Source organism: Sinocyclocheilus grahami, unplaced genomic scaffold, assembly GCF_001515645.1.
Source record: "Sinocyclocheilus grahami isolate Dianchi unplaced genomic scaffold, SAMN03320097.WGS_v1.1 scaffold1332.1, whole genome shotgun sequence".
Taxonomy (NCBI): domain Eukaryota; kingdom Metazoa; phylum Chordata; class Actinopteri; order Cypriniformes; family Cyprinidae; genus Sinocyclocheilus; species Sinocyclocheilus grahami.
In genome coordinates, this window is record NW_015506511.1 from 137,886 (window position 1) to 164,009 (window position 26,124).

Here is a 26,124-nt window from a genome sequence, read left to right on the forward strand (position 1 = left end):
ATTAGAATGTCGTGGAAAAGTTTTTTATTTCAGTAATTCAACTCAAATTGTGAAACTTGTGTATTAAATAAATTCAATGCACACAGACTGAAGTAGTTTAAGTCTTTGGTTCTTTTAATTGTGATGATTTTGGCTCACATTTAACAAAAACCCACCAATTCACTATCTAAACAAATTACAATATGGTGACATGCCAATCCCCTAATCAACTCAAAACACCTGCAAATGTTTCCTGAGCCTTCAAAATGGTCTCTCAGTTCACCTCAGCAGTGCCACAAACTGATCACCTCCATGCCACACCGAATTGAGGCAGTAATTAAAGCAAAAGGAGCCCCTACCAAGTATTGAGTACATGTACAGTAAATGAACATACATTCCAGAAGGCCAACAATTCACTAAAAAAATTTTTTTTATTGGTCTTATGAAGTGTTCTAATTTGTTGAGATTTTTGTTAAATGTGAGGCACAATTAAAAGAACCAAAGACTTAAACTACTTCAGTCTGTGTGCATTGAATTTATTTAATACACGAGTTTCACAATTTGAGTTGAATTACTGAAATTAACTTTTCCACGACATTCTAATTTATTGAGATGCACCTATATAACATTTATGTTTTTGCCACACAATGTAGAGTATACAACTGTTTATTTCATGAAAATGTTTATTTAGTCATTCAAAACAGGTTTTTACATTTAAGGCAAACTATTACCAAATATTAGTAAATTCTTGTGAAAATTTCTAATTAGACATTAAGAATACCCCCATCCTCCCGCTTTCAAACTGAACCGTACCGAAACAGTGATCTCAAAACAGCAATACATACTGAACCGTGAATCGCAATGTCTGCTTATGAATATGCATGTCATGTCCATTAAGTGACCTGAATGTTTGTGTAATATATTTTAGGCCAAAAAGAAGATTTAGTCAACAATGTTCTTAAAGGTAAGATCCACTCACCCTCATGTATGCTCATCTTCATCAGTCAATCGTCCCCTGCAAAGGGCTTGAGAGGTGTTGTAGATCATGGACAAGGTGTATGTCTGTTTGTGTTTTGCAGTAATCGAACCTCAGTCCACTGATGAGCTCAAACAGCACAACTCCTACTTGAAGCTGTTGAAGAAGCAATGCAAGGAACTCAAAGAGCTGAAAAAGAAACATCTCAAAAAGGTCAAAAGCACTCTATACTGCAACACCACTTGTGGTTATGTGTTATGTAGGGAATGTACCATCATGGTCACATTTACCCAGATATGCGCATATATTTTTAACTAGATTAAAAAAAAGGTTCAGTCCAGACCAACTTTGATGTTAGGTTGAGAAGGCCTGGCTAGAAAGGGTGTTTTTGCACATTGCTAGGCTTTGCTAGTATGTTTGAACATGTAGCTAGCATGTCTTGTAATAGTTTGTTAGGTTTTGCTACTGGTAAATAGATTAAATCAGATGGTGCAGACATATTTACCGTTTGGCAAAATTTTGCAAGCAAAATTCGGTCATTATTGTAGTCAATTATGAATTTTGCATGGGGGCAAATGATTTCACCATGCAGATTTCCCAACATCTTCAAGTTGGTCTTTCGGATTTGTTGCAGTTGTTGCATTTCGTAGCTGTATGGCTGTTTGAAGGTCTGATCATTTGCTGAATATGGAATGGTAATGCGCACAAGACCAGCTATGCAGTTTTCGAGAATGAATCAACACCTTGAAACATCATTAGTCAATTAGAATCGATTTAAGTTTGCCATTCTTTTGCCACAGCGATGTTGACTGCAATAGTACTGTGGCAAAAGGATGGCAAACTTAAATCAGAGTCATAACGCTCTGACAAAAGCTGCAGCAATGCTTTGGGCAAGCCGAGTCCCAATCCCATTCCCCTCTCTTTTGTTCAGCTGTCTCTTTTCAACAATAACTTAAAGAATGTGTTTTTGTGTGTTTCAGATGTGGGCTCTCAGTAAGGAACAAAGGACTCGCTGTAATCAGCTGAACTCTGACCTCCAGAGGAAACGGAGTCAGGTGGAGAAGCGCCTGCGTTCCAGTCTGAAGAAAAAGTGAGGACATTTTGGAGTCAACGCTGACCTTTTGACATTAATTAATGTTTGCCAGGTGGATATTGTGCTTGAGTGCTAACTGTTTGCTGTAATTCATACTATGATCATAGTATGGTCAGGATCAAGAGGTCAGGAGCTCAGAGTGGTAAAGCATCCAAACTGAAATGAATGTTCAGTCCTCATGTGTTTAGCAGAGAATAAATGAAGAGAATGAGCTCAGACCCTCTGATGGATATTTTACATTGTTTAAAGCAGGGAGGGACATCAATGTCAGAAAAGGTTGCTGGCTCTTGGTTAAAAGAACATTGGAAACAGTTCGCTTTGAATAATTTTTTTGTGATTCATTCATTCATTACTATTATTATTATTATTAAAGGGGTCATATGATGTTGCTAAAAAGAACATTATTTTGTGTATTTGGTGTAATGAAATGTGTTTATGCGGTTTAAGGTTAAAAAAACACATTATTTCCACATACTGTACATTATTGTTGCTCCTCTATGCCCCGCCTTTCTGAAACGCGTCGATTTTTACAAAGCTCATCGTTCTGAAAAGCAAGGTGTGCTCTGATTGGCCAGCTATCCAGTGTGTTGTGATTGGCCGAATACCTCAAGCATGTGATGGAAATGTTACGCCCCTTACCATACTGTGATGCCGTGTCCCGGTGCGATGAGACAAAAACAATAAAACCCATTACAAACAAGGCATTTGTTGCATCCAGTGGGGACATAATTACTGATTATAATGACTTATACTGTCTTTTTACGCGTTGGGTTGCATCGCGCCCCGTAAACATAAAACCATGTCTGCATTTGTGATCGGAGAAACGACAAACAACAAGCGCTACTCTACACTGCTCAAAACTCTTTGAATCATCAGTGGCAATGTGTTTGAATCATCAGTGGCAAGTGACGTAGACATGTGGGGGTGTGTTTAAACAAGGCGTTTTAGGAGGGCGTGGACTAGTCTTAACTTTTATGAAGAATATCTTTTTGGGTTTGAGACTTTAGTCTTTGCAACTTTAGGGATCTTATCTATTCACGAACAGCTTGTAACACTCCAAAGAGAAAGGAAAACTTGAAATCGCATCATATGACCCCTTTAAATGGGCATTTGCGTGTGTTTGGTGTTTGTGTGTGTGTAGTGGGTCAGAGGAGCCGGTGCAGAGGGAATTTAACAAGCTGAATCTGGAGCTGCAGAAACAGATGGAGCAGTTCAGAGAGGAGCACATGCTGGAGCTTCTTGCACTTAGACAGGCACAACATCAGACAGAGAAAGAGGATAAACAATTCCACCTCAAAGAGGTATGACACACAACAATATCCCAAAGACACAGTGATCACAGCTGGTCTGTAAGACACTATACACACACACACACACACACACACACACTCACTGCTAAAATGTTTTATTCTTTTGTGACTCTGTGCTTCTATGTCAGGCCAATCAGAAACTGAGGGAAGTCGCCCTAGAATGCCAAGCAACCCAGATCAAGAAACTCAAGGAAGTGTGTGACAAGTAAGACTTTTTTTGTTTGTTTCTTTGCAGGGTTCCCATGCTTCTTGAAAGTACTTGAATTTCAGACATATGGATTCAAGGCCTGGAAAGTACTTGAAAACAGACATTAGTCATTGAAAGTGCTTGAATTAAATTTGAAATCAATTTTATGGCGCCATTTCAAAAATTGTCCTATATGTTCTGTCAAAGACAACGAAACGGCACTAATGATTGGGGGTGGAGATGGAGTAGTGCGAAAAAAAACTTGTGTTGATGCGCAGTCTAGAGCCCTGAGCGGGACAGTTTTCTTAATCCCGCTCCCGCTGAATTTCTGACCGTTATCGCCCGTTCCCACAACGTGTGTGTCCCGCTCCCACAAACATTCTAATATTGTATATACAGGGATTAAAGTTTTCCATCGCTACAACGGATTTCCGTCAGTTAGAAAAAATGAGGGGAAAAGAAACACGTAGCGCATTGTTGTTGTTCTGCCGGCACACCAAAAATCATCCCCGCCACGGCTGCAGCTTCTCACTGACAACATAACGCCGCTCGCATCATTCACAGTCGGGTTATTAGCAGAGAACACAGAGCAGGTCTTGAATTTCGGCGCGGGATTGCGGCTATTAATAACAATTCTACTCATTCCCGCAGGTTCCTCCTTTATAACACGATAACAGATGACGGAACTTATCATTTGCACGTGCTTTTGAGTCTTGAGAACTCACTCGCGCGCACTCATTTTCTGTGCGCCCACAGATCGCGATAAGGAGAGTGACAGCTTTTAATAATTATTAAGGGAGTTTGCAAATGTGATATTGATTTAATACAACAGTTCAATAAACAAATACTGCCTGATTTTACTCTATTTCATCAACGAAAATAGTTCCAAATAAAGTAACAGCTCAGCCGCTGCGCATCTCTAAATGCAAACACAGAGGTGTTTCATTCATGAATGAAAGTGCATTTTTAAACAAATCTAGTGAGTCAGTGATTCATGATTACCCATTCATAAAGACAGTCACTTGCTTCATTCCTGAATGAATCAGCTGTTCGAACAAATCAATTGAATGAATGATTCCGTGATAAAATCAGTGACTTGTCGCCACCTGCTGGCGGTTTCAGTTTCATTTTTAGGTATAATTTCAGTTATTTAAATAGTTTAATATTTCTGTATTCAAAATGTTATATTTAAAACATTAATCTCCACATGAATTTAATTGCACTCATGCCACCTCTGAGCCTCATTGAACGTCTGAAAATGTACCTTCAAGCCACTTTTGTGTTCTTCTGTGCACCCTCTGTAGTACAGATAAATTTTTTATTAATACTAATTTCATATGATTGGTACCTTATTTGTCTCATTCTAATTCTTATTATATTGTTTTAAATAGAAATTTTAAAAAAGCTTATAAACATAATTTTTTTAATTTGACAGATGAAAATTATGCCATTGCAAAGGTAAAAAGAAAATACCCCTGTAATTCACTTTAAGGAGTCACATGTCACCTCATATTAGGAAGGCTAATTTTTGATCAAAATTTTTGATCATTGATCAGAAGGTGCTCCTAAATTTTTTAAATTAGGAGGACAAGCGCTCCTAAAAAGAAAAGTAAGCATAGAGACATGTGTATCAGTAGCCTATATTAGATCCGTGCATGACGGATGACCCCTACTTAATAAGAATAACATTCTGAAGTGTTGTGAAATACATGAAGACTATTTTATAGGCTTTATGGACAGATAAGTTGAGAGTGACTCTTGAAGGACCAGCATCTCATCCTCTTGTACCACTGTTAGAAGAATTTATCTTCCAGAATATGGCAGTAAGTTTTAGGAGCTCATTTTTGTCAGTCTCTGCAAGACTGAATTTTCAGGATAGGAGATGGGCTAAAAATGTACTCCCTAGGAGTTCTATGTAGAATTTGAAAACTAGGAGAAAAATTTAGAACTTGAAAAATTGGAAAAACAGCTTAGTAAAAAGCGTTTACAGTTTAAAAGCAAATAGAAAGTCCTATTTTTTTAAATTTATTTTCTTTCTTTTTTTCTGCAGATTTGCACATGTACAAGTTTTAAAATGTTCATAAAATATTTTCAAAAAATATTGTTGCTTTGAGCAGCTGCATTCCTCTAAATCAAAGATGAAAAAATGGGATTTATTTTCTTTCTTTTTTTCTGCAGATTTGCACATGTACAAGTTTTAAAATGTTCATAAAATATTTTCAAAAAATATTGTTGCTTTGAGCAGCTGCATTCCTCTAAATCAAAGATGAAAAAATAGGATTTACAATAAAAAGTCATTTACAAAATTATTTTGACTTGAGTTTATTTATTAATGAGTAACGTCTCTTTTGAGTGAATGTGCAAATGTTTAATGTTATCAGGTTTTACCATGTTATTACAACATTTAACCACTTTTTATTAATTTAAAAATTGAGAAATTCTTTCAAATTTAAATCTTGTACAAGAACTACAGCAAAACCAGTTTGATGCATATTTTATCAATATTTTAGAAATTGAATTTGAATATTACCAGTACTGACTTCAATGGATTTCATTAAATTCATTTGAACACTGCTCAAAACGGTCTAAATTTATGAAACCTACACATTCAAAACATTATTACTTTATTAAGTGTAAGTGAAATGTTAAGTACTGTAAGGTCTTTCATGAAACTACATATTCTGGAGTGTGAATTTGATAGGTGCTTGATATAAAATAAATGGTGCTTTAAAAAGTCCTTGAAAGTCCTTGAATCTGGTGTTCATGAAAGAGTGGGAACCCTGTCTTTGTGTTTGAGCTGCATTTGTGTGTTTGTGGACAAATGATAAAATGTCACATTTCTGCTTGCAGAGAGAAGAAAGAGTTACAGAAGATTCTGGACAGGAAGAGGGTGAACAGCATCATTGAGGCCAAGAAAGCAGAAAAGGACAAGGCTGAGGCGTGAGTAATGGCTTTTCTCATCTCAAGGACAGTGACAGTGACAGTCTAGGGTTAAAAGGTTAGTTTCCCCCCAGCAATGAAAATTCAGTCATAATTCACTCACCCTCTTGTCATTCCATACCCGTAAAACTTTCTCTTCTGCAGAACACAGAAGATATTTTAAAGAATGTTTGTAACAAGCATTTTTAGTGACCATTGACTTCCACTGTAGGGACATAAAAAACCTTATCTTCATTTGTGTTTTACAGAAGAAAGTAAGTGTTACAGGTTTGAAACAATATGAGGGTGAGTAAATGATTAATGAATTTTCATTTTTGGGCAAACGATACCTTTAAGTGGCTTGTCTCAGCAGCACAAAGGATTTATGATACCATGATAAATGAATGATAAATGCGATAGAAATATTAGTGACCTGTGAATGGATTGTAAAGAATGGACATTATCTGCCTTAAAGGGATAGTTCACCTAAAAATGAAAATTCTGTCATCATCATCCTGGCCCTCATGTCTCACTGTTGTTTTGGACCCCACTGACTTTCATTATATGGACAAATACAGTTATGTGCCCTAATGTTTTTTCTGAATTTTTTTAAAGACAATCCGACCTATATCTTAATCAGAGATGTTCTAAGATGCCTAGAGATGTCTTTAAAAGCAGCCATATTTCTCATTGTCCTATTATTGAAAGCTGCATTCCTCTAAATCAAAGATGAAAAAATAGGATTTACAATAAAAAGTCATTTACAAAATTATTTTGACTTGAGTTTATTTATTAATGAGTAACGTCTCTTTTGAGTGAATGTGCAAATGTTTAATGTTATCAGGTTTTACCATGTTATTACAACATTTAACCACTTTTTATTAATTTAAAAATTGAGAAATTCTTTCAAATTTAAATCTTGTACAAGAACTACAGCAAAACCAGTTTGATGCATATTTTATCAATATTTTAGAAATTGAATTTGAATATTACCAGTACTGACTTCAATGGATTTCATTAAATTCATTTGAACACTGCTCAAAACGGTCTAAATTTATGAAACCTACACATTCAAAACATTATTACTTTATTAAGTGTAAGTGAAATGTTAAGTACTGTAAGGTCTTTCATGAAACTACATATTCTGGAGTGTGAATTTGATAGGTGCTTGATATAAAATAAATGGTGCTTTAAAAAGTCCTTGAAAGTCCTTGAATCTGGTGTTCATGAAAGAGTGGGAACCCTGTCTTTGTGTTTGAGCTGCATTTGTGTGTTTGTGGACAAATGATAAAATGTCACATTTCTGCTTGCAGAGAGAAGAAAGAGTTACAGAAGATTCTGGACAGGAAGAGGGTGAACAGCATCATTGAGGCCAAGAAAGCAGAAAAGGACAAGGCTGAGGCGTGAGTAATGGCTTTTCTCATCTCAAGGACAGTGACAGTGACAGTCTAGGGTTAAAAGGTTAGTTTCCCCCCAGCAATGAAAATTCAGTCATAATTCACTCACCCTCTTGTCATTCCATACCCGTAAAACTTTCTCTTCTGCAGAACACAGAAGATATTTTAAAGAATGTTTGTAACAAGCATTTTTAGTGACCATTGACTTCCACTGTAGGGACATAAAAAACCTTATCTTCATTTGTGTTTTACAGAAGAAAGTAAGTGTTACAGGTTTGAAACAATATGAGGGTGAGTAAATGATTAATGAATTTTCATTTTTGGGCAAACGATACCTTTAAGTGGCTTGTCTCAGCAGCACAAAGGATTTATGATACCATGATAAATGAATGATAAATGCGATAGAAATATTAGTGACCTGTGAATGGATTGTAAAGAATGGACATTATCTGCCTTAAAGGGATAGTTCACCTAAAAATGAAAATTCTGTCATCATCATCCTGGCCCTCATGTCTCACTGTTGTTTTGGACCCCACTGACTTTCATTATATGGACAAATACAGTTATGTGCCCTAATGTTTTTTCTGAATTTTTTTAAAGACAATCCGACCTATATCTTAATCAGAGATGTTCTAAGATGCCTAGAGATGTCTTTAAAAGCAGCCATATTTCTCATTGTCCTATTATTGAAACCGTGTCAGGTAAAATGTAAGGGTAATCATAGAGAGAAATTAGACCATTTATGAATGTGCTGCTGAGGCTTATAAAGCTATTAACATCACTGGAGCCACTGGAGAGGCCAGCATTGCTCTGAGCACCTCGATGGTTATGTAAAAGGAACGTAACCTTCTGTCATTCTCTCACTCGGCAGGGAGCTGAATGAGATCAATACAAAACATATCCATGATTCGGTCACCTTAATCAGTCAGGTGAGTAGAGTTGTGGAAAAGTTTATGAATTTAGTGCCATTTGGATTTTTGTGTAAATGTATCTTTTTATACAATCTTGAGGCTTTACACCTTGTCCTAGTTAGGTGCCACTCATTGTTTCCATTGTGAGTTTTTTTAACAGTTTTTCCTGTCTGTACTGAGCACATAAAGGCCATGACACACTGAACCCACATCTAAGTACTAGCGGTGACGAAAGTGTAGGGTTGGCTCCATACCACAATTTCAGTACAATACTAGAATCTTTTTTTTTTTGTATCGATACCATATGTTACTAATAAGCAGCCTCTATTGGTAACGACTGAACTTGCGACCATAGTTGCTTTTGGAAAACGCACCCCTGATTGTCATTTATTGAATTGAATTGATTGTCACAAAATACTCAATTGCTCGAAAAGCCACCCAGGTGGGTCTAACTAGTTGCCAGCGTTGTGGGACAGGGACACAGCACAAAAACTACAGCGACAGACACTTAATGCTGCACAACATTTTCCGATCACCAATCATCAGCTTGGTGTGTAACGACAACAAAATCATAGCCAATCAGAAAATATCAGATGTTTCTATTTGTGTTTCAGTGCTGGGTAGCTCTGCCCTAGAGTGGTCCTACTCCACAAAGCTGTCTAGTAGACAAGCACTCAATAGAGTGTCTCGTCATTTTTGGACACAAACTCATCACTATTGTCCCACACCTTGTTAGGACAAAGTTTTTCTGAGCCATACCAAACAAAAGTTCAAATAAACAAGGTCAGTCTTCCTCATAAATTTCCTTAATTCTTTGTCTCTCTTTGTGTAGCTGGAAGTGTCTCAAGGGAAGCGTCAAGAGAACTTAAAAGTCCTTCACAAGGACATCCTTCAGAAAATAGAGGAGGAGGTTCCTATGGTCAGTCCATACACAGATTTATTCCACCTTCATTCCTGACATGCTAGTCCCAAATCATTGTCACATTATTTTCTTTTACTGATCAATTCCTCCTATTTAAGGCAAAACTTAAAAAGTATCCCTTACAGAAATGTACCAGTACCACAATAACTATATTTTCTGACAAAATACCATAGTTACAGGCGATATAATATTTGTGAGCTTGGATCATTTTTTTTTCTCCTCACTTCAAATGTTGAATGGCACTCTGAATCATCCTGTCTCTGTAGGATCAGGCCCGTCTGACACGCGACTGCGAGGCAGAGCTGAAGCTATTGCCAGAGGAGATCTCACAGTACCTGCAGGAGCTCGAGAGCAAAGGCTCTCGTAAAGACACTCTGATGGGTCAGGCCAATGACAGCCCCAGCTCCGGCCCCCCCTCTAACTGCAGCACGCCCCCTTATTCCTCCCCCAACCACAGCTGGAGCAGCATGGGCAATATCTCGCCCTCACTGCTGGACCCCTCCTCCACCTCAAACACTCCTGTCAAGTCAGAGACAGATACTACAGGAGTGTACTAGTGATACTACCATTTTTGTTTTTTTGTTTTCTTATCTCTCTCTCCAATCTATTTCTGTCCGCAGCGGATTTTAAGAGTAGATATAATATTGCTATAAGTTGTATGCATTTTTAGAGGAAGGGTTTTTTTGGGGGGTTTTTTTTGCTTACACTTTACCACTGTCTGTCTGAATCAACCCTGATGTCATTTTACTTTCTTTTTATTCAAATTCCTTTTTTAATCCATAACAGTGGATTTTATTTAGCTTTAATAATGTGGTCTCTCGCACATACTACCACCTGTAGGTAAGATGCCTGTGGAAACCAGAGGGATGGGGTTTTCTATTTATTTCTGATGTATATTGTGCACTTTGCAGCTTTATGTGTAGTGCAGTGAGTTGTCCTGAAGGAGGCAGTGTAAATTTGGCAGTAATCTAGGCTCATGCTTAGACTAGAAGGTACGTGTTTATAAAATAATGCCCAAATGGACGGTTGCTTATACACCCCCCAACACAATTCATTTCACAGCGACGAAACATCCTGTCTTGTGAATGTTGATCGGGTCCCGAGCACGCTGTCTGAAAAATGTGCAAAAATTTCACTGCTTGCCACTTTGGCAGTACCCTTAAGGGACAACTTTGTACCTATCTACCCCTAAAAAGTGCATATTAGTACTTCAGAGTAGTAATATGTACCCTTAAAGTAATAACTTTCAGGGCTTAATAAGGTACCAAGTTGTTAATTTAAGGGGAATGTCCCAGTGGCAAGCTGCTGTAGGTGTAAAGATACAATTTCTGCACATTTTTTTCTTAAAAGTGTATATTGTGTTTATGTCCAAAGACACTTAAATGTTTAAGTGCCTCACATTTACATGTACTTCGCTTGAACTCTCTCACCCAGTTAATGCTTTCTAAAATCCCATAATCCCACTCGCTGTCTTTCCCGTACCTCCCCCGTATCTGTCTCTCTGTCGGTTGGCTTAATCTAATCTAATCCAGAATCTGTGTAATTGGCAGTGATCCCGCATCTCACACTGTCTGAAATCCAGTGATGTCTAGGAAACTTCGTGCACCACCATTTTATTTTTGGCCAAACCCTGCTGAATCTACCCGCGTTCTCGCTGCAGTTTCACGTCACATCCCGTCTCAGGAACGCTGCACACAAATCCCATGTCTGGTTTATCAAGGTCTATTCAGAGTCATGTTGCGTAATATGCAACAAAGCAAAGCATATAAGATGAGTTTTTAATGTGAGATTGAAGCAAGACTTTTACAGCTTAGCTCTGATCACCACAATCCAGGGCTTTTTTAATCCATTAGAATGTATGATGGTTGGATTTTGCTTTCTCGTACTGTAATCTGGTTGCTGTAACCCCCATCCCCCCCCGTACACACACACACACACACTTCCTTTTTACTTTAATATATTTGGTCAGTTTTTTGGTTCTATGTCCAAGTGTGTCTTTTCCCCAACTTTTTTTTTCATTCTCTTTGTGTCTCTCAGGGCTCTGTGGCTCAATATTATTAAGGCAGTTGGAGTTGAGCGAGCATCATTCACATTGGTGTGCTTGGTGCTTTATGATCTTGATGGAAGCACTTTGAGAAAGACAATGATTACAGCACTTATGATTATCAAACAATTACATTTGCTGAGCGAGTAACCTAATATGCATCATGGACATGACAGTTCTTCTCCATGCTTGGATGATAATATTTCCTAGTGTGATTTACAAAGTGTGTGTTTGTATGTATGTATGTATGTGTGAGGTAAGCGCTGGCTGTGAGAATGGATACTGCACAGTAGAGTTTAGAAAGCCAGAAGGCAAAAGGGCTCAAGTCAGATCTTTTGCTATGAGAAGTGAGCATTAATGGTTTGCGTGAGTTTATATGACTCAGCCCATATAATGTGTTCATATGTTAAGTTGACAGCTTTATATACCCATATGAACAGGGATAAACGGTACTTGCATGTCAACATTTCCTCTCTCCATGTCTCATTATCTTTGAAGAGGGATATTAGTGTTGTACATACTACCAGGAAATATTAATGTGTATTTCAGTCGAAACCACATGTGTTTATATCGATTTACGTAATTAATTCAACTACTGACTAGAGAAGAAGTTGAGGGTGACGTCTGTCTTTTTGTTTGCGTCTTAGGCTGGTTTAGTGTCCCAACAACACACACACACACTATACAGTCATCCTAAGCACCATCTTCTGCTGCCTGTCTGGCATTTTATTTCTTGGTTAAAATGCAGAGCAGGTGTTTTTTTTTTTTTTTTTTTGAGAACACCAAATGCTTTATTGCCCTTTTTTTTTTTTTTTTTCTTGACACTTTATGATTGTCTTGTTCTTTACAGTGGCATGATCCTATATTGTGCCTATGTAATATCACATTATGGTTCTCTTGTGTGTATTGACGGTAGTAATGGTTGAATGGCGCTATTTTATCATTTAAAAAAAAACACCATTTCCTTTTTTGAAATGATGTGATTTAGAAACCCATTTTTTTAGTGTCTTAAAATGGGACAAAATTCAGTTTCAGGTTCTGATTTTGTATTTTGTTTTGATTTTAGCACCTTTTATTAATGCTTCTGCAAAGCATGTTCTGTAAATTGAGTTTGTTGTTGGTACAGGGTTTTTTTTTTTTTTAAAGCAAGACATTAGCTCATTTCAGTCTATAATCGGACATCCTCAGGGGACAAGCCAGGCTGGTCCATCACACATGTGGGCCAAAGTGAGTGATGCTGGCGTGTGTACTGAAATCAGTGAAGACTGCAGTCAGACTTTAAGGGACAAAACATGCTTACCTAAGGGCTAACTTCTGCTCGGCCTCAGTTACAGCTTTAACCAAGTACATATCTCTCAGTTTTGTGAGTTCAGTTTCTCTCTCTCTCTTTCTGCATGTGTCTCTTTATCACCTTTCTACTGAAACACTCCTTTGTTAACACTGTATGTAGATAGTGTACTGGTCTGCCTTGTTTAAAGGGAAAATTATTACTCTGGATGTAATTTTTACAATTTCAATAAATAATATAACTGTACATTCAATAAATACATGACATTGTCAAAAATGTTTTGCTTGGGCTTCCCTTTTTCAGTTCTCCTTTTTATAGGATGTGAACAAGTTTTCAGATTGTGAAATGGTGGTGTTCTTTCATGAAATACGTCAAGTGATTACGTGACATGATGAAGGTGTGCGAGACATCTTCAAATATGAAAAACTTTTATTACTAGATCCTTCTAAATATTTTCTAGAGTGGAAATAAAAAAATAGCAATTTTCCTGTGACCAGTAATATTTATATAGTATTTTAGTATTTATTATTTTATTTGAAATGTAAATTAATTTATAATTTTATGTGCTTTTGCCATTTTTATTAGTTTATATATATATATATGTATATATATAATGTATTTTTTAAAGTATGTTATTGAAGATCCTATAGTAATGTAATCATCCTATAGTAATGTAAACTTATGAATGGGGTAATTTTTTATAAATTCAGTTATTACAATTTTCACGAATGTTCTTTTGTTAAAATTATTAACATTTTGCATATTCTGCGAGGGTTATGTGAACTTATAAACAGAACTGTAGTTGGCAAGGCTATAGTTGTAATTTTCATGTACTTTGAGTTCAAGTTTTTAATATATTTTTATTTTGTTTAACTGATGATTTTTGATAGTTTTAGATTAAGTTTTAGTTAATGATACAGAAAGTTTTACTTTCATGTAAAAAATGCATGGTTATGCGAATATGGTGGTCACACTTTAGTTTGGGGACCAATTCTCACTATTAACTATGACTTCTGCTTCAATAAACTCCTAATTTGCTGCTTATTAATAGTTAGTAAGGTAGTTGATAAGTGTAGGTACGGGGTGGATTAAGGGGTCTAAAATATGGTCATGCAGAATAAGGCATTAGTATGTGTTTTTTAAGTAAAGGCTGCTACTAATAAACAAAAATATGCTATATGCATGCTAATAAGCAAGTTAATAATGAGAATTGGTCCCTAAACTAAAGTGCTACCATGAATTTTTAGTATTTAGTATTTTTAGTGTAATTATTATTTGTGTCTAAGGCTGGGGTTATTGGGTTATAAGCAGTGATGCATTACAAGTAACGCAAGTTACGTAATCAGATTACTTTTTTTAAGTAACTAGTAAAGTAACGCATTACTTTTTCATTTAGAAGGAAATATCTGAGTTGCTTTTTCAAATAAGTAACTCCAGTTACTTTGTTTCCATGTATTGACTGACAGCTCTGGTGTTGCCATGTTGAGAGAAATCAGGAGTAAGTGCAGAACATTGTGTGTGAACATGATCTTACTGTAGTTCTAGACTAAATATGAACATGTTTACTCGTCTCACCTGCACAAAAACAGATTCAGTATTCCTCAAAATGAATAAAAACAGTCAAATGCAAACTCAGAATATTATACGAACCTGCAATAATTATGTTAAATAAGACAAATATAATTTATGTATTTAATCCCATTTTATTAACCAGTGTCTTTGCTACTGACTTTCGATGATCCAATTTAACCATACTTATAATCAAAAATGTTATTGGTTAGTTATTGCTGAATAGTGTTGAACTTTCTTCTCCTGCGTCATATTCTTCATGCGATTTGTTTGCGCTGCGCCCTCTACTGTACAGACGTGAATTTACATTTCCTTCAGCCTGAGGTGTATTAATTTCTCTTATGTTTGTAAAAGAATAACTTTTTTTATATTAAAAACAAACAAGCAAGCCCTGCCCAGATTTAAAAAGTAACTAAAAAGTAACGTAATGCATTACTTTCCATAAAAAGTAACTAAGTAACGTAATTAGTTACTTTTTTTAGGGAGTAACGCAATATTATAATGCATTACTTTTAAAAGTAACTTTCCCCAACACTGGTTATGAGTGATGTTGTGAGTCAAGTTTTGAACCCAAGACCTGGGACAAATATGTAAATTGTCTAAACAATGTAAAGCACAACACCTTTGGAAAATGTGCTGTTTGGTCATTTTTGACCGAAAAACGTTATTTTTTTTCATCGGAATATTACGAAACTTAGTAAAGGTTTTGGCACTTGCCAAGTTTGCCACGTCCTGAAAACTGAAGCCAAAATAATTTGATCACCATCTGGTGGCTGGCTGCAGTATTGGTCATAAACATAAGTTTTTCCCAGATATGGTTTCTGTCACTAGGTAGTTCTGATCACACTGATGTATGTTCAAGTGTTTGTTTTTTTAATAAGTTCAATCACTACTGCAGACTCGGGCTCCAAATGACATCATCGGCGCAAGATGACAACAGCCATACTGGGATGTTTTGGCTTCACTTTCCTATATAGTGAAAAGAAGTGGAGATGTGTCCTCCATCTATTTTTACAGTCTATGGCAATTGCTAACTTCTATAGCTTTTTTTTTTCAGTTTCACTTTTTAAACTTTTTTCACTTCACATAATCAGCCAAGTGTCTTCTTTACAAAGGCACCAAACTTAAGTCTGTGCTCCAAAGCATTGAATATTTACGACAGTTGGAAAATTCATTTTCAGGTATATGCTCAAAAAGGGGTTAACAGGTAATGAATAGATAACTATTCCATAATTATCACTCAGTACCATAAAATCACACATGCATAAAGTATCCCGATGTTGAATATTATTGCTGTACAATGATGGCTTGAAAACAGATAGTAGTCTCTTATCATATGACTCTGTTTTGCAGAGTTAATGCATTCAGTTGTTTTCTAATTATTTCTTTTGAAAAGGCATCTGTGAAACGTAATCTTCAGAGTAACCTTTATGCTATTTTTGACTAGTTGCTGCAGTTTTACCATAGAGTTTGAGATGGAAGAGGGAATTTGTTTCGTTTTTAGAGTAACTGTCAAAAAAAGGGCAATAACTGTGAGGCTAATGAAAGCGCCTCAGAGATGAATGGAATTCCTAGGCAGAGTTTACTCCAATACTTTACACCTACAGGTATGTTCCTAGGACCCTTTAACAGCTTCTAAGTACACAAGCCTCTCCAGTCTTTAGACTGTGTGAAGATAGAGACAGTAGAAAGGGCCTGTTTCCTTTGATATACAGCTTTGCAAGGGTTGTTTTTTGTGGTACAACGATTTTGCAAATATGTTGGTTGGAGCTCTAGGCTATTTCTGATTTCAGCTTTGCATCAAATGTTCACGCAAAAGTGACTGAAAAACACAATTACTCAAGCAATCTCATGAAATATTAGGATATTAATTTATTTGGATACATGCAATGAAGGTTATTACTAGGGGAAAAAAACTAACATTTAACACGCATTAAAAAAATCCCAAAAAGCGAAATTGGGTAACATAAGGCAATATTACAACATTAGGAAAAACCAAAACCACAAAAGCATGTTAAGTTAACTGTAAAATTCACATTTATATTGTAATGTCTTAGTATGTTATTGTAATTTTGCTTTTATGACACTCAAGCTGCAGGAACTCCACAAGTTTGCATCAGACCTGATGATCATGTTCTCCGGCATGATTTGAGATGATCTAAAGATTAAAAAAAAGAAAAGGTTTAACTGTCTAAACAAAAGAGTTCACTGATATGCTTATTTGCTTAGTAGAACAGAATGTCAAATTAGTTTTATGTCATAAATGCTTCTTTCAACTATTCAAATTCATAAATCTTTTAAATTATGTCTAAATTCAATTTTAAATCCCAGATGTGGTCTCAGACTTTCGAACCCCACTGTACAGTATGTAACAATGTATTGAACAATCCAATTCACTCCATATCTGAGGCACATAACCTGCGCATTCAGGTTCTCTCACAGCAGCCAGTCAATCTTAAATTAGATATTGGTGTAATTTCTTTTCTGAACGCTTCACATTCTTTCTCTCTCTTATCTCCTGCTTTTGTATTTCAAGCACAAAGCTTGTCTCCTCTCTCCCTCTTTCTGCTTTGTTCCCCAGTGAGCATCTGCTTCCTTCAAGAGCATTCTTTCTGCTCTGCTTCTGTCGTTTTTTTTTTTCTTTCTTTCCAGTGGACAGGTCCATGAGAGTGAGAAAGGAAAACCGGCACCCCAATGTCATGCCTGACATCTATCAAAAGAATATGTACAGGTGCATCTCAATAAATTAGAATGTCGTGGAAAAGTTCATTTATTTCAGTAATTCAACTCAAATTGTGAAACTTGTGGTTCTTTTAATTGTGATGATTTTGGCTCACATTTAACAAAAACCCACCAATTCACTATCTCAACAAATTAGAATAGAATAGAATTAGTTCAGGTCTGGTGAGTTTGCTGGCCAGTCAAGCACACCAACACCATGGTCATTTAACCAACTTTTGGTGCTTTTGGCAGTGTGGGCAGGTGCCAAATCCTGCTGGAAAATGAAATCAGCATCTTCAAAAAGCTGGTCAGCAGAAGGAAGCATGAAGTGCTCCAAAATTTCTTGGTAAACGGGTGCAGTGACGTTGGTTTTCAAAAAACACAATAGACCAACACCAGCAGATTACATTGCACCCCAAATCATCACAGACTGTGGAAACGTAACACTGGACTTCAAGCAACTTGGGCTACGAGCTTCTCCACCCTTCCTCCAGACTCTAGGACCTTGGTTTCCACGTCCCCCTCTTCTTGCTCACTTGTAACTCCTCATGCATCCAATCTGCTATTTTGTAACTCGTCTGAGCAAGTTCATCGAAGCAATATCACATGAACAATTGTGCTGTTGTTCCAGAAATCAGCCAGGCTGTGATTTGGCTGTATCCACTTGTGTAGTCTGTCAGAGTGATTCATCTTTTCTGAATGATAAATATTGGTGCCCGGGACACCGTGAGCCCAGAGACTGTAGTCTACAAGTGAATAAGCTCCACCGGTTCAGCTGTGCTGATATTCAGACCAACAGCACGATTGTGTGAATGTGATATTGCTTTCATATACAGGATCAGATCAGTGAACAAGGAATTACAGTTTTTTTTTCAACTGTTTACACATTCAAAACTTTACACACAAATCCAAGAATTGCACACACAAAATGCAAAATGCCTCAAATCTCAAAAAAAAAAAATGAAGCACTGCATTCAAGATATCACAAAAGCAAACATTTGTCTTACGTTGCAAACACCTTTGCCATAATACAGTTTTTCTGAATTGCTAAAACACTAAACCCCAAACTCTGAACCAAATTCTCACTAGCTTAAACTAATTTGTCGAATAAAGCACTTTCTGCTAAACCTTAAACATGTTCAGGCAGTTAGACTCTATTTGCAAATCTCATGCACTCTAAACACATTCTCATTCACAAACACTTATCACACTCTGATGTATTTACATTTACATTTACATTTAGTCATTTTGCAGATGCTTTTATCCAAAGCTACTTACAATTTGGGGATACATAAAGCGATTCTTCTTAAAGAGGCAAACAGATTGTGATTGTAATACCAAGTTTCTAGACATTGTTCAAATAAGTACAAGCTAGAAAGAGAAGGAATCAATAAAGAGAGAGAATTATTATTATTTTTTTTTATAATGATGATGATGATGATGAAGTCAAGTAGCTTCGAAAGAGATGAGTTTTCAGCTGTCGCTTGAAAATTGTCAGGGATTCAGCACTCCGGATAGGGGGGGGAAGATCGTTCCACCAGCCAGGAATGGTGAACGAGAATGTTCTGGAAAGTGATTTTGATCCTCTCTGTGATGGTACCACGAGGCGTCGCTCACTAGCGGATCTCAGACTTCTGGAGGGGATGTAGATTCGTAGTAGTGAGTGGAAGTAGGTGGGTGCTGAGCCTGTGGCTGTTCTATATGCAAGCATCAATGTCTTGAACTTGATTCGAGCCGCGACCGGTAGCCAGTGCAAGGAGATAAAGAGAAGTGTAACATGGGCTCTTTTGGGCTCGTTGAAGACCAGCTGTACCGCTGCATTCTGAATCATTTGTAGAGGTTTGATTGTGCTTAAAGGAAGTCCAGCCAGAAGAGCATTGCAGTAGTCCAGCCTAGAAATGACAAGGGCCTGGACAAGAAGTTGTGCAGCATGCTCCGTTAGTTTTTTTTGTGCTGCAAAATGCTAAACACAACTAAAGCACAGTTGTCATCGTTTAAACACAATGATTCAAAATAATTCACACTTGTTGCTAATGATGTGATCAAACCAACTGTACAAAATATGAGCCAGTTCAGAGAGCACAAGCGGCACAGGTGACTGAACGATGATATGAACAATAGATGGAAACAATCTGAGGAGGAAGAGGAGAGAAAGCGTAAGGTTTAGAGAGTGTTATCAAGGCTGGATCTGTCAGACCAGAGGGTTTTTTCTCTGTCTAGCAAAAAAGACAACATTACTTGTGATGTGGACAAAGTCAGGCCGGACTCAAGCACAAAGACATGATGCTGAGACAGAATGAAGCTCTCATTGACCCTGGTTTTGCAATTGCACAACTTACAGTTTTTGAGTGTACTGTAACATGCTGTTCATTTACAGTTTTATTTGACCTTTTTGACCTTTGCAGTTGAACTGCAGTATCTTTGCAGTATCCAAGTGCAAACATTAAGTACTATTCAATATTCAGCACAATACTATTCTTGCAGTACAGTAGGCCTATACAATATATTCACCTTACTCAGTTGCAATTAATATACATTTTTACAGAATTGCAAAATAGTTTATTCAATACAATATACTTTTTTCTGTACTGTTCTGGATGCTGTGTTCTCCATTTTTCTCTGTAGTGTCTAATGAATGCTCTGAAGTGTTTATTTTATTGACTCGTGTGTGTGTGTGTGTGATCTGAGAGCACCGTTTGATTTTGAGTGCAAGTGAAATGGTTTTGCAGCGATTGTTTGATTTTGATGGGAGAGTCAGAGGTTTCGTGAATTTAGTTTGAGTATTTGGATTTGTGTTTAAGGTTTTGAGAAAATGAGTGATGGTTTCAAGAAATGTTTTAGCTATTCAGAAAAACTGTATTATATTTTTGGATATATCATATACACATAGTTATTTAAAACCTAAAGCTCTTCTTTCATGAGCTCCTATGTACATTTCTGTTCAAGACTGAAAGTAATTGGCAGAGAGATGTTGAAAAATTCACGGTAAACACAAAAGCAAGATTGAAACCAATCTTTTTTTATTACTGTAAGCATTTGTGGTTGTGAATACAGTATTACACAGTACAAAAGAAAAGAAAGCCATCCACCATGTGTAGATGTGTATTTATAGACCTATTCTAAAGCCATGATTGCTTGGTGTGAAGTAAAGCAATGAGTGTTTGCGAGGAGTTAGTGTGAGGCACTGATGAATTAGTGTGTCATTTTGATTGGTTGTGTTTGAAAAAGGAAATCAAGATACTTCCTGTTAGATTTTTGTGTGTTACATAGAGAATTGTGTTGTGTTTTGCAAAAAGTGTTTTATGAAATTGAAAACTGAGACAAAGGCCAAGAATGAGTGTATGGTTTTGCAGATTTGGTGTGTGTTTCTGGTGTTCGAGTGTCAGGTTTCAGAAATTGTGACAAGTAAAGATTTCATGTGTAAGCAGTTGTCTTTCTTCACCAGTGTCTGCGAGCAACACACATTAACAGTGTTTCATTTGAATCAGTGTTAGTAAATTGTTTGAGTGAATGATTCAGTGACTCATTCATAGCAGTCGCTAACAATGTTTTTTTTTTTGCTGAAGTTTTATGCACACATAAAAGTCACCCATTCCTTAAAAAGATATAAGCCATTTAAATTTTTTTTTTAAATAAAAGACATTCAAAAAATGATTTCAGGTCAATACCTTCTAAAACATTTAACAAGGGTAAGAGAATGTTTCATGCATCAAACCAAGAGACATCATGAGAAATTAAAATATAAAATCTGCTATATAAAAGGAAAAGAAAAGCACTTAATGATTCACTCATTATGAAAAACACTGAAAAATGAACAATGAAATGAATCAAATCATTAATGAAGGAATAATCATAAGACTAATGAACAGAAAGTTCAGAGAAATGCTTCACACAAGGACCAGATGACACAGAACAGAGTCCAGCCAAGGGCAACATGCACACTGATACAGGATGACATGGTGACTGCTTCCTCAGAGCACTTCATATGAACTGTTAGCTTATCATATTAACCTCTTCTATTAGTGTATCGTCTTTAGACAAGTCACAAAGTCAAAGCTATACTAGCACTATGAACACAAGTACAATCACACATACAGTACATGCTCAAGAATTATCATTTTTATCATGATCTGTTTTTTTCTTCTATAACACAAGAGCAGTATGCAGGATTGGTTAGTGACAGGAACCAAAACTTGTCTGCATATATCTGTAGGTGAAGAAAAGCATTTGGATACTTGGGCCACTTGTGAAGAATAATATATATAAAAAGTGTAAAAAAATTTAAAACTTTTTCTGTATTGTGAGGTACATCGGAGTCAAATGGATTATTGAAAAAGGAAAAATGTAGGGTGGGGACTTGTTTCTATCCATCGGTTGTTGATTGGATGAAGGCAGATGTGAAAGCCAGCTAAAAATTATGGGGTCATCATTTTTTTAAGTAAAAAAATGAAACGTATGCATGGATGAATCATTCAATATAAGATAAATAACAAGCTTTTAGAAAATAAATGTTAAATATTCACTTCATGCCTACTTTAATGAAAGATAGCACAAGCATATTTTTCAAACAAAACAAAAATAAGTCTGCTAGCTTTATTTATTAAAAGATATACAGTGCAAAAAATATTTATGACACGTTTATGGTTAATGTGATTGCTAAAAGATTTATAAGCTCTAGCATCATTCTGGGCACTACATTTGGTTTGATATTTTATTTAATGTAATGACATTCCTACATGTAATTTAAGTGGTCAGATACTGTATATACAGTATTGTATCAATAGCCTGTTCCGCACGTTACTTAGACATGCACTAAAACAACTGGATTACAAAACTGATTAAGAGGCCAGCAGATATAACACAAATACACAGTCTCTCTTGCAGTATTAAAATACTATAAACACAATAACCTTTACATGCAATTTCATCAGGCAGGCCTATGTGTATAACTGTGTAGATGGGGAAGTGTTTACATTCCCCAGCCCTCTCTCTCTTTCTCTGAGGCCAGGCCGCTTATTCCAATTACGATAGCTGTTTTTCAGTGTGACATTTGGGATTTCACTTCAATTTATTGTGCTTCAAGAGCAGCCTGGCAGAGAGAGAGAAAACGGTGACCCTATAAAGCGAAGACGTGCACACTCTTCTGCTGTATGTCAATCTGATGTGGGATTCACTGCGGATGATAGTTGATTCTTGTGACAGCATGAGCTGACATGATTGTTAATGATCATCAATTCAATCAACTCAATTACATGACCATAACTGATATCAATGGGATTATCTTTCTGTAACCACTTTATCTTTTCTGTTCAACTCATCTTTTCAGTTCACCTCCACTACACTAAGGTTAGCATAAGAAGTTAAGTTGTGAAGATGGTTTATGCACTGATTTAAGCCTTAAATAGACTCAGGTGATGGGATGTTACACACCCCCCCCCCCCCCCCCCCCCCCCCCCCCCCCCCCACCAAAAAAAAAAAATCCTTAATTAATCCCCACACACACACGCACGCACACACACAAAAAAAAGCACCCGTCACTGGGCCCAGACAAGACAATGACTCTCTCGCCTAGCAACAAGATAATACTAAAAATACTCTGGGTGCACATTCGCTCACCCCGAATACTGAACTAGACTGAGGAGAGAAGCTACTTCTGAGGGCTAAATATCTACGCTACTGCTAAATCTGTCTCATTCACTCTTTTTCTGTGCTCTCTTCCTGAATGTCTCACAGAATAATTGCACAGCAGTCAGAAACAGACAGACAGTGACAATTAAAAATTCACTGCAACAAACATGATAATACAGCCAACACTGATAAATAAAAGTGTTTGTTTCAGTTCTTGTGCACCCTCATGTCATAAAAGTGGGCTAGACGTATACAAGTAGTAAACTAAAAGTATACCTGTAACTAAGATCACTTGAGTTCACATTATAGTTGTAATACAAAAACTTATATGTAAAATAACACTCAAAGTTTACTATTGTTACACTTAAAAGTACTTTTATAAACTAAAAAGTGTCTAAATTTAGTACACTTACAAGTATACCACTACAGGCAGTGTTCAAGTCCATCGATTTTAGTATACTTACTGCATGAGGTATACCTGGAAAATATAATTATTTACTTAAAATTAACTTGAAGTATACTTATTTTTTGTAAGGGTGGTCACTTTCTGTTTTTCTTGTATGGGAAAGAGCAGCACAAACATTCTGCTAAACGGCTTGATTTTATGTTCCACAGGTCATATGGGTTTGGAATCATATGAGAGTAAATAAATGCTGTCAGAATGGCAACTTTTGGGTGAACTAACAGATACAGTTTAGTACACAGTCAGTAAGAGCATTTGCCACCATGTCAAATGTCACATCATATTAACAGGGTAGTATCTCCTATTGAACATTTGATGTCAAGGAGTGTGACCCTCAAGAGACAAGAGAAATACAGATAGATATCGACAGCTAATTGTATCAATTACATGGTTTGTTATTTCAAGAGAACATCAGTTGAGCTGTTTATTCTTGGTTGCGTGGTTTCTCTCTCACACAGTCATTATATACATATTTAAATTAGAATTATTCTTAATGATATGCAGCACCATCACTGTCATTATTTTCTGATTGTTCTTCCATCCTCTTTGGGATTATTTCAGTCCATTTTCCATTTTATTCCTTTTTGCTATTTAACTTCCCAATAATGTCACCATTCATTCATGATATATGATTAATTATGAACTTGAGATGCTTTTCAGACCATCTGTCCGATTATTATATAGTCCTGAGACATGCTTTTCTTCTTACAAGCAATAGTAAGTCCATCCTATTTGTTCAGTCTGCTCTTAATAATAGAAAGTTCATGTTTGGTCATTCTGTTCATTTAAATATCATTTAAAACATTATCATTACAGTTACATGAGAATAATACTGACACTTAACATAAAAAAAAAAAGAGTTCAAAAAAGAAACCCCTTCATTTAGTAACCGAAGGCTCGGATTGGCTCAAACAGGAGTAAAAAAAACAACAACAAAAAAACATGAGTCATTGGTTACTGGTTTGGATAGATTTAAGACAGCACTAAGAGACGTATACAAGTCTAAGGCAAGGGAACAAGGAATGATGTGTAAGATACTGCATTAACTAATTTAAAGGGACAGTTCATACAAAAAATTAAAATCTGTGATCATTTACTCACCTTCATGTAGTTTTCAAAAAGTAAACTTCTTAAAAAAAAAAAAACTTTTTGTGTCCTATGGGACAACATAAAAGCTGTGAATGATGACATCATTTTTATTTTTGTGTGAACTATCCCTTTATGGAAGAAAATTAAAAATTACAAAAATGGACTTATCAGACCTTTTAAAAGTTAAATATAAATATCTAATTAATACAAAACAAATGCTCCTTCACTGGCCATTTTTTATATTCCTCTTTAAGCTGAAAGAATATGAGGCCTCGCTGCCTCAGAATCCAGTGATGTGGCAGTACGCTTCCAGTGAGGCCAACAGGATGTAGATCAGCCAGAGGGAGATGAAAAATAAGGACGTCAATATCTTGCAAGTCCGTGGACCGCCAAGCTCTCCTCCAGCCACTGAGGGGCGCCGGCGATACAACAGCACGCTGACACACACCACAGCCAAAGCAGTGAAGAGTGTGACAGAGAAGGCCAGAGAACCTGGATCAACGTGGAAAGGTTTGCCCTTGGTACGCCAGTATACAGCAGCTATGGTCCACGCCACACCGATGCCCAGGAAAACATTGACAGCATTGCTGCCCGTCACGTTACCAATGGATGCGTCTGCATACTGGTCTTGGATGGCAGCGACCTTACTGGCAAAAGTGTCTGTGTAAAAGAGACAAAATAAAATTATGATCAGACTAATATAATTATGATTTAAACAGCAAAATCTTGTTCATGGTTCCCACGCTTCTTGAAAGTATTTGAATGTACTTGAATTTCAGACATAGGGATTCATGGCCTGGAAAGTACTTGAAAACAAACATAGGTCCTTGAAAGTGCTTGAATTAAATTTGAATTACATTTTGTTTATGGTGCTATTTCAAAAATGGTCCTATATGTGCTGTCAAAGACAGAACGAAACAGCGCTAATGTTTGGGGATGGAGATGGGGTAGCGCAAAAAAAAAGCATGTGTATTTATGCGCAGCCTAGAGCCCTTTGCGGGACAGGTTTTTTTTTTTGCCCGCTCCCACTGAAATTCTTACCTCCCGTTCGCTCCTGCAAACTTTCTAATATTGTATATAATTTCCGCACATCAAAGAGCCGCTATCAATATGTGGGGTATTGAAATCGCATTTGAATGAGTGCTCGCTGTTCACTTTCACTTTCGATTTCGCGATCGATCGCACTCTGTGTAAAGTAAGCACATACAAGATCAGATATTTGTCAATGAGCTCAGGATCTGTTGAGCAGCAAATCCTCCACCATTGTCAGTCATCTCTCTCAACCCGTGATCAGTCAAATCTGACTCCTGCAGTGTGTAACGAATCAGCTCATGAGGAAATATGAATAATTAATCATAACTAGTTATAATTAATTATGAATATTTAGATCCGCTGTAGATATTTAGCTGACCTCTCAGGGTCAACTGTCTTGTCAATTCTAAGAACGTTAATTTCCTGGTTAAGGGAAATAACTTCCTTACTGTACAATTCTACAAAAGCTTGTAGCATAAATCTGCATGATTAAGTGACTCCAGTTATGGGAAAACCATGAACAACGTCAAGTGTGATACAAGTAAGGTTTTATTAACTACATAAACACTTAAACTAGTCTAACATACTACATAAAC

At 36.6% G+C, this 26,124-nt stretch overlaps 2 protein-coding genes across 2 annotated transcripts in view; one reads left to right on the forward strand and one right to left on the reverse strand.

Moving 5' to 3' along the window:
- Positions 1–10,357, forward strand: part of LOC107569311 (1-phosphatidylinositol 4,5-bisphosphate phosphodiesterase beta-3-like) — a 64,226-nt gene extending 53,869 nt beyond the window's left edge. The window contains exons 26-34 of the mRNA XM_016255375.1: positions 908–943; positions 1,059–1,168; positions 1,936–2,045; positions 3,190–3,349; positions 3,487–3,563; positions 6,396–6,485; positions 8,733–8,790; positions 9,605–9,691; positions 9,961–10,357. Of these exons, the coding sequence (XP_016110861.1) occupies positions 908–943; positions 1,059–1,168; positions 1,936–2,045; positions 3,190–3,349; positions 3,487–3,563; positions 6,396–6,485; positions 8,733–8,790; positions 9,605–9,691; positions 9,961–10,251 (1,019 nt within the window). The 3' untranslated portion in view covers positions 10,252–10,357. The remainder of the gene's footprint in view (positions 1–907; positions 944–1,058; positions 1,169–1,935; positions 2,046–3,189; positions 3,350–3,486; positions 3,564–6,395; positions 6,486–8,732; positions 8,791–9,604; positions 9,692–9,960) is intronic.
- A 14,328-nt stretch (positions 10,358–24,685) lies between these two features.
- Positions 24,686–26,124, reverse strand: part of LOC107569310 (sodium/calcium exchanger 1-like) — a 41,772-nt gene continuing 40,333 nt past the window's right edge. The window contains exon 7 of the mRNA XM_016255374.1: positions 24,686–25,156. Coding sequence (XP_016110860.1) covers positions 24,777–25,156 — 380 coding nt within the window. The 3' untranslated portion in view covers positions 24,686–24,776. The remainder of the gene's footprint in view (positions 25,157–26,124) is intronic.